Consider the following 8,407-nt stretch of genomic DNA (forward strand, 5'->3'; position numbering starts at 1 on the left):
CCCAGCCAGAACCGATGGGGTAACGGGGGTCACCCCAAAACCGGCACTGCGGGGATGCGGTGAGGGGGAGTGGGGCTGCCCCACTGTGCTGGGGGGGAACGGGGTGGGGGTCCCTCCCCCCATAGGGCTGTGGGGCTGAGCCCTCTGTTCCAGTGCTGCTGTTATTGGGGGGTGAGGAAGGAGCGGGGCAGGAGGAGGAGGAGGAAGCCGGGTGCTGCTGTAAGGGGGGGGGGGGGTGAGGGGATGCTGTGCCCCGTCCCTGTCCCTCAGTCCTGGGGGTGGTGATGAGGTAGCGGCGGTTCAGGAGGGGTCACTGCTCCTCCTCCGATGACTCCTGGGAGATGTTCACCTCCTCCTCGTCCTGCTGCTGCAAAGCAAAGGAGAAACGTGGCGAGGGGGGAACCAAAGCACGGAACCAAAGCACGGCTGCCCTTTGGTGTGGCTCTATGAGGAGCCCCATCATGGAGCTGCTTCAACCCCGGGGCATGGAGCGTGGCACAGAGCACAGTGCCCATGGTTGTGCCCCATGGGGAAGCCCCATAGATTGGGGGGAGGGGGGGCAGGGTATAAAAGGACAAGGGGCTCTCACCGGTTTTTTGGGTCGGCCTCGAGGTTTCATCCCTGGTGTGACGGAGGATTTCTGAGCGTTTGGGGGGGGAACAAAACACTGAGGTCAGGATGGTGCACACACACCCCCCTCCCCAATTCCCCCCACCAGCTCTGGGGCTCCCTCCCATCCCACTGCTGCCACATCCCAGCTCCCCAATGGCATCCCCCAGTGACGGCCCTGATTCATGACTCAGGCCAGGCAGCAGCACAGGATGTGAGTCGCTTGTTTTGAAGGCAGGTTGCAGGGTGTGGACGTGCAAACACCCCCACAGCACCGCCCCAACCCGGGATGCAGCTGCCACGGCTGGAGGGGGATGGGGGTGGTTGTGGGGATGGGGGTCAGCCCCAAAATGCCCCTCATTGAGCTCTAATGGCACCCAGCAGCCACCTACCCTGCCTTTGGAGCTGGCCTTGTTCTTGCTGCCCTTTGGCCGCCCGCGGGGTCTCTTGGGGGTGGGCGCTTCACTGGGATCCTGTTGGGAAGGGAAGGGTTGGGGGGGGGTCATTGTGAATGGGGTCAGTGTCCCCTGGATGCAGCAGTGCTGCAATGGGTTCAGTGCTGCAATGGGTTCAGTGCTGCTTTGGGGCAGAGCACTGCCAGCCTTCAATGACCCCCCCCAGCGTTAATCTCCCAGCTCAGCTCCCGCTGGTTTCCCAACCCTCTGCTCAACGCCCCCCCCCCTATTTACCAATCAATTCCATCCCGTTGGGAAACCCCAAACCTGAGGAGCAAAGCGCAGGGAACGGGCACACATCGCTTCCATGGGGGGAGGGGGGAGGGGCGGGGCTGTGCACAAAGCGTTGTGGGAGGGCTGTGGCAACCACAAAGCCCCCCCCCCCCCCTTTTCTCCACCCCCCACCCGCCGGCATCTGATCCCTCTGAGCAGCTTGTGCTAATAGGGCTTTAATTAGCCGGGCTGCAGCGGCAGCTCCAGGGGAGGAGCTGCGGGAGAGAACCCAGAGCCTTCTTCCCAATGCGGGGGGGGGGGGGGATTGAGGTGCAGAGATTTGGGGTAGGGGGCAGTTTTGGGGGGGGGGGGCTGCATCACCACGCTGCTGCTGCACCCTGAGCATCACCCCCCCATCCATCCATCCCCATGTAACCTACGTGCCCCCCTCCCCATCACCCCTCTCCCCCCCCACTTATACCTCCGGTTTCTTCCTGGGCCGCCCCCTTCCCCTCTTCTCCGCCGCGTCCTTCTCCCCCTTGGAGGCCAGCGTTGGGCTGGGCTTGGCGCCGGCGTCGCTCATCCTTCCCTGCGGCTGCGGTGAGGAGGAGCGGGGAGAAAAAGGGGAGGAAGGTCGGTCAGCGCTCGGCCCCACGGCGGGAGGGAGAGGAGGAGGGAGGAGGAGGAGGAGGAGAAGGGGGGGGGGGCGCGGAAGTGACTCAACGGGGCCGCGGGGGACGAGCGGAGCATCCCTGGGGTCAGCGCGGCCATGGGGGGCAGGGGAGGGGGAACCCCGCTGTGGGGTGGGGGGGAGGTGGGGGGGGATAAGGGGGGAGGTGATGCTGATCGCTGTGTGTGCCGGTGGGATGGGAGCTGGGAGAGCCCCCCCCCCCCCCCAAAGTGCTGCTTTGTAACCCCCAGCCCACGCGGTGCAGCCGCCCCCAGCACGGCCCCATAGGGCGCTGTGGGGTAAAAGGGGGAACCACGGCAGCCCCTCGGCCCTCGTGCATGGGATGGAGCCACAAAGCCGTGCCGATGGAGCACGATGGTGTTGCTGTGCTGGGGGGTCCCACAGCCTTTTGGGGAGCCCGACCCACAGCTGAGCATCAGTTCCCCCAACAGCCACGTGGGCTGAGCGGCTCCAGATTTAAGCTGGAGTCCTTCAGATCCCACACGACCATGGGGAGATGGGGAGGGGGCCGTGGGGGTCCCGGGCTGCATCCAGCTCCAGTGCAGGAAGGGAAGGGCCACACATCCCCGCTGCATCCCATAACCCAGCCCCGCTCCCGGCTTTGGGGACACCAGGGATCATCCCAGGGATCATCCCAGGCCGTTCCGTTGCTGCTCATGGGGAAATCCCACAGAGGAGCGAGTTCCTCCACCTCCTCCACCCCAATAACATTGGCAGGGGTTGAAGGAAAACCTGCAGGGAAAACCTGCTCATCCGGAGCCACAGCACAGCACAGCCGGCCCCATAGGGAAGCAGGCACAGCCCCGCAGCCATCCCCAATGGGGGAGATGAAGCTGCCTGGCAGAAACAGCACCAAACTCTTCTGCTCCTACAGCAGCATCCCCACCTCCTCCGGGTCCCAGCTGCACCCCCAGCAAAGCACAGGGTCCCATCCATAATGGTTGGGCACACACAGACACGTGGCTTCCATGGGACAGCAGTGCTGCTCCTGGCCCGGGCAGGGGGATGCGGGGCCCTATTGGGGGGGGGGGCACAGGGTGCTCTGACACCGAGTGCTCTCCAACCCACACAGCAGCTCTGGGAGTGACTCACAGTTCAAAACAACCTCCCCCTCTGTTTGCAGGAGGCAGAAACCACGCGGTCACATCAACACCCCACAAACACAACTGGAAGGGCCCCCCCCCCCCAGCCACCACAGCAAAACACCAGCCCCGTGTTTAGGGCAAGGAAAGGGAAATAATGGGGGGGGGGGGAGCAGCTCTGCCCTCCTGCTTTGAGCATCAGAGGGAACGCGGCCTGCTGGCTGTGCTGTACCCACACCCCATCAGATGGGGGGGCTGCAGCCACACACAGCCCACATCCCACTCACTGCTTGCTCTGCAGCACCACCCCCCCCCATTGCCATGAGGGTCCCGAAGCCCAGCTCTGCTCTTTGCAGATGTGGGTACGGAGGTACAACGTGGGGGGGGATTGTGTGATGGGGCTGCACGTGGGTGAAGCTCTGCTCCCCAGCACCTTGTTTGCAGCTCAGCCCCCCCCTGCATCGCAAGCAGAGGGGAGGGAGCAGCCGGGTTGCCATGGAAGGAAGGAAGCAGCTGAGAAAGAAACCTTTTCTGCGGGGGGGGGGGGATGTGCCCTGCGGATCGATGGGGCTGGGGGATGGATGGAGACCCCCCCCATCCCTACGGGAGCGCTCTGCTCTCCTCCCCAGCCCCAGCGCTGTGCTGCAAGCGGGCAGCAATGCCTGCAAGGCCTTCCCTGCCCCCCCCCCCTCCATGCGAGCAGCCCCATTCATGCCTCCATCCATCCCCCCCGGGGGCGGCGGTGCCGCACATCCACCCCATGGCTGCACGGCCAGGAAACGGAGCCCGATGGCAGCTGGGGGGGGGGGACGAGCCGCACCCCCATTTGGGGGGGGGATAGTGGAGAAGTTGCGGAGCCCGTTCGGTGGGGAAGGAGCTCATTAACCCCCCCCCCCCCCCACACCCACAAACACACCCCAGGGCTGCTTTGAAGCTCCCCCCCCCCCCCCATCATGAAGGGCAGCCCACCCCCCTTCCTTCCTGGGTACGCATCATAAAAGGAAGTGATAAAAGAAAGAAAGGAAGGAGGGAGGGAAGGGGGGGGGGGGGGGAGAAGAGAAAGAAAGCGGGCAGGAAGGGCAGCATCGGGGCTTTGTGCAGCCTGTGCTGGGGGGGTTGGGGGGGGGTATGATAATAAAGCCCCATTTCGCAGCAGCGCTCCGTGGGGAAGGAAATGGGGGGGGAGGGAGAAACCGAACGGCGGCCACCACAGCTGTGCCCCCCCCCCCCCCTCAAACAGCCGAGCCCCGTGGGGGGGGGGGGCAGCCGCACACAGACACGCAGCTCCATGCGGACCCCCCCCCCCCCCCCTCACCCCCTGGAGCCCCACAAACAGCCCGCACTCCCCTCCCCCAACCCCCCCCCCCCCCCTCCATTCGCATCGCCCTGCGGCTCCCGGTTAAGAACAGCAGCAGCAATACGCACCACCCACCGCCTCACGGTGCTGACATCCACCGTTTGGTCCCCGTAGACGTTGAGGAGCCGTCGGTGAATGTCGACGGGCTCGATCTTCTCGGCGTGCAGGAACTCAATCACACACCATTGCTTCATACGCACTTCGATGTCGGACGCCATTTTGTCGGAGCGCCCCTCTGCTGCCATCTGTCGCGCGGTGACAACGCGGAACGGGGGCATTGGCGGGAAGGTTCAACCTCCACCGCCATCCCATCAACATCCGCCTCTGACGTCGGGGTTGGGGGGAGGGTCGGTTGGGGTGGGTGGGTTGTAGGGGGGGGCGCGAGAAAACACGAGGCATTACTTTCGGAGCAACCCCCCCCCATACGCACAGCGCTGCACGGCGTAGGGAGGTGTGTTGGTCCATCCCCATTGCCCCCCCCCCCCATTGCATCCATCTCCCCCCCCCCCCCCACAGCAGCACTCACCGTCATCGCGATCCAGACGGGAGCGACTGTTGTTACGGTTATGAACGATGGTGATTAATGATGATTAATGATGATTAATGATGACTATTAATTAGGGGTAACTCTCCTCGTTGGGAGCAGCCCCCCCCCCTCTCCCCCCCCCCACCTTAACATGCACCCGCAGATCTGGAAGATCCAGAGCGATCCTTCGGTTTTGGAGATCCCCTTTTATTGAGATAATAAAGGGGGGGGAGAAACCCCAAAGTGCTCCAAGGGGGAGGGAAAGGGGTCAGAAGGGTTAAAGGGAATAAAGGAAGGAAGGGGAGAAATGGGGGGGGAAGGTGCGCTCAGCCTTACGGGAGGGGGGTCCGGCTGTTACAAATAGCCCCAACGCGAATTAAATAAGGGCAGCGGGGTGAGCGGAGAGACGGGGGGGGGGGGGAGGAGCTGTGGGGCTGGAGCTGTGTGTGGGGCGGGGCTGCTTGGAGGGTCCCCCCCCCCTACACACCCCCCCCATTAGGGTCGGTTGGAGGTGGGTGGGTGGAGGAGGGAGGGGGGATGTCCCCATTTGGGGCTGATCTGATGCTTTTGGGGGGGTGTGGGAGCGTGAACCAGTGAGGTTTTGCTCCCCCCCCCCCCCCAATAAAACCAGCCCAGCCGATAAGGGAAGGGGCCTTTGTTTGCCCTCCGGGCTTTGTTCCCCGCTGCCCCACGTGGAGCCGCCCGGGCACTTCTCATTCATTCCAACCTCTTTTCCTCCCCCCTCAGGGCAGCTTTAATCCCCCCCATTGCCCAGCCCGTCCTACAGCCCCAGGTGCTCAGCTTCCCACATCGGCACGTGGTGCAGGTGGGCTTCCCTGTGGACTCAATGCCCCCTGATCCCACACGGTGCTGAGCTGCCTTTGGGATCGGGGTGCCCGATTCCTTGGGAATAAGGGAAACCGGATCCTCCAAACAAATCCCAGCCCACACCGTTGGGCAACTGGAACCAGCTCAGCCGGGGTGCGTTCATCGCCCTGAGAACCCTCTAAATTAATCCTCCGGGCCTTGCCAGGCTTGTGCCCCCATTGCATGGGGCTGTGTGGGGGTCGGGGGGGGGGGATAGCATTGGGGGGCAGCCGTGGGTGTGCTGGGGGATGGAGGGCTGTGTGCGTCGCTGTGTGCCATGAACGGGTGGCACCCATTTGAGGGGGGGAGGGCGCTGCTTTGGGCCCCTGCCCGGGGCTGTGGGCCATGCTGGGGCCGGGCCTGGCTTGGTGCAGCCTCAGAGCGAACAATGGTCTTTTGTCCGGGAACATCCCCCCCCATCCCGGCTTCCCAGTAACATGAAACCTCCTCGGGGCTGCGGAGCACAAAGCGCCGCGCTGCTGCCCCTTCCCATCTCCAACTGCGCTTTGGCACTCGTGCACTGAACACACCAGGGCTCAGCTGCACGGCCGGCAGCGGCCACGTGAGCCACAGACCCACCTCGATTTCCCTGCCGGGGTGACACAACCAGCAGCCCATGGCAGCATCCTCACAAGGACATTTCCGACCCTTCCCGTGCCTCCCGCAGACCCGCTGGTGGGACTGGGGCTGATGGGTGTAATGGGGCTGGGGGCAGAGCCGAGCTGGCAGGGCGGGGGGTTGGTGGTCAGAGCAGCCCCACTCTCCGATGCTGCACCTCCCGGCCGGGCTTAATTAACGGGTTTGGAGGGAAGTGGGTGACGGTGGGTTCGGGACCGGAGCCGACGGCACCGCGGTTCCCTGCTGCCATCTAACGGGGACAGCCGTCCCGGCAGCTGCGTTGGGGGCTGCGGGAGGGGCTTCCCCGGGACCACGTGAAGCCGGGGAGGGGGGGAAGGTGGGAAGGTGTAGGGATGGGCGCTCGCTGCTCTGAGCGTTGGGACTCCCCAGGTAGAGAGAGACAGCTGTGGTGCAATGCGTGGGGCTCAGCCATATCGGCTGTTCGATCACCCCCCCGGCCCCCCATCGCTCTTCTACCCCATCCATCAGCCGACGGGGGTCTGCAGGGCCGGCAGCTGCCTTCACCTGCCAGTGGGGAGGGGTTGATTCATTGCTCTCTTAGCAACAGCTGATCAGCGTGGGGGGGGCCGGAGCGAAGTGCGAGAGTTCCCCCCCTTCGGGCTACAGCATCGCGACGGTACCAGCCGGGGGCGGCCACCGTGACTCGGGGCTGGGTGGGAGGAGCGGGGACCGCGATTTTCCTGCTGAGATCCCCCAGGCCCCCCCTGGAAGGAGAAGGAGCCCAAAACATCGCAGCCGTGTGCGGCGTTTAAAGCAAAGCACAAACGCAGCCGGGCCCAGATTTGGGTAGAACGCGTGGGGTTGGGAGCGGGGAGAGCCGGGTGGGAGTGCGGAAGGAGGCGGTTCGTGTCACCGCTGCGTCCGGGATCGATGAACCCATTTCTAGGCGATCCGGGTGGCAGAGCCGCAAAATGCCCCCCCAGCCCCTTTCCCAATGTGCAGCCCGGCTGCAGTGAGGGCGGCTGCCGCATGAAGGCACTGGAGGCTTCTGCTGAAAGCCCGGAGATGTGGGATGAAGGAAGGTGGGGATGCTGGGATGTGCCATGCGGGATGTGGGGATGCAAGGTGCAGGATGTGAGAGCTGGGATGCAGGATGTGGGATGTACGGTGTGAGGGGATGTAGGGTATGGGATGTATTGGGGTGATGTGCTGATACAGGGAGTGCAGCTGCAGCTCTGGCATGCAGGAGATGAGGTGTGGGGAGGGGGGGCTGGGAGGGACCCCTGGGTGGGTGGGAACACCCTGTGGGGGTGGTGTGGTCTGGGGGCAATGTGCTGCCCTGGGCTGGGCGCTGACAGCGGATCCCTCACCATGGGGGCTGGCCGCAGTCCCACAGCAGCCACCCGAAACCACTTCACTCCTGGCCAAGGCCGACCTGCTGACCCCGGCTGTGCAGATTGAGCGGATCCTTTTTCAGCGCTCACTGAGATCAGCAGCGCTGTGCTGAGCCCCCTCCTCTCCTGAGCCCCCTCCTCTCCTGAGCCCCCTCCTCTCCTGAGCCCCTCGAGCACAGCATCTCCCCCCCCCCCATCCCTGGAATGGGGCCCTGCAGTGACCACCAGACAGGAGAACTCCTTGCTGGAGCTGCTCCTCCCATGGCCTCAACCTCACTGGGCCAGCCCTGGGACCCTTTTGGGGTGGGAGACACCGCCCTGGAGACGGCACCATTTCTTCCTTTTTAATTGACAACAATACGGTCGTTTCTTTAAAGCTTAATCAAAAGCACGTTGAAGTGTTCATGCAGCACAGCAGATGGGCTATTTGGTCTCATCCACCCGACGTCCAGCAGGGATTGATTGGTGTTGGGGTGTTGTGCCATCAGGGTGGCGCTCACCCATCCCAATGTACCACCGGAGCCCCACAGCTGCACCGTCCCCTCCAGGCCCCATGATGGGGGCAGCCCATGATGTTGGCTGTGGGGCTCTGAGATGCTCTGGCAGCGTTCTGCCACCCAGACAATGAGGATTT

General features: G+C 64.2%; 1 protein-coding gene across 3 annotated transcripts; it reads right to left on the reverse strand.

Annotated features, from left to right (window-relative positions):
* Positions 1–231: 231 nt before the first annotated feature.
* Positions 232–6,433, reverse strand: HMGA1 (high mobility group AT-hook 1). 3 transcript variants are annotated; one of them, XM_072356296.1, is made up of 6 exons: positions 6,380–6,433; positions 4,476–4,652; positions 1,759–1,872; positions 1,002–1,082; positions 590–640; positions 232–367 (listed from the first exon to the last, which is right to left on the reverse strand). In XM_072356296.1, exons 1-6 carry the CDS (start codon positions 6,416–6,418, stop codon positions 311–313), a joined length of 519 nt encoding a protein of 172 aa, XP_072212397.1. In that variant the 5' UTR covers positions 6,419–6,433; the 3' UTR covers positions 232–310. The 3 variants fall into 3 exon arrangements, with proteins under 3 accessions (XP_072212397.1, XP_072212399.1, XP_072212398.1); XM_072356298.1 differs by lacking the exon at positions 6,380–6,433 and adding an exon at positions 4,934–4,954; XM_072356297.1 differs by lacking the exon at positions 6,380–6,433 and having other exon boundaries at positions 4,476–4,729.
* Between the last annotated feature and the right edge of the window lie 1,974 nt (positions 6,434–8,407).

Source organism: Excalfactoria chinensis, chromosome 23 (assembly GCF_039878825.1).
Source record: "Excalfactoria chinensis isolate bCotChi1 chromosome 23, bCotChi1.hap2, whole genome shotgun sequence".
NCBI lineage: Eukaryota > Metazoa > Chordata > Aves > Galliformes > Phasianidae > Excalfactoria > Excalfactoria chinensis.

What these genes read in the sequence shown, in the direction of transcription:
- HMGA1 (XM_072356296.1), bottom strand. Translation starts at nt 6,418, where the DNA reads ATGGGCTGCTGGTTGTGTCACCCCGGCAGGGAAATCGAG. An exon ending in GCACCGTGAGGCGGTGGGTG is followed by an intron (nt 1,873 to 4,475) that starts GTGCGTATTGCT and finishes TCCTCACCGCAG; the next exon opens with CCGCAGGGAAGGATGAGCGA. An exon ending in GGCCCAGGAAGAAACCGGAG is followed by an intron (nt 1,083 to 1,758) that starts GTATAAGTGGGG and finishes CCTTCCCAACAG; the next exon opens with GATCCCAGTGAAGCGCCCAC.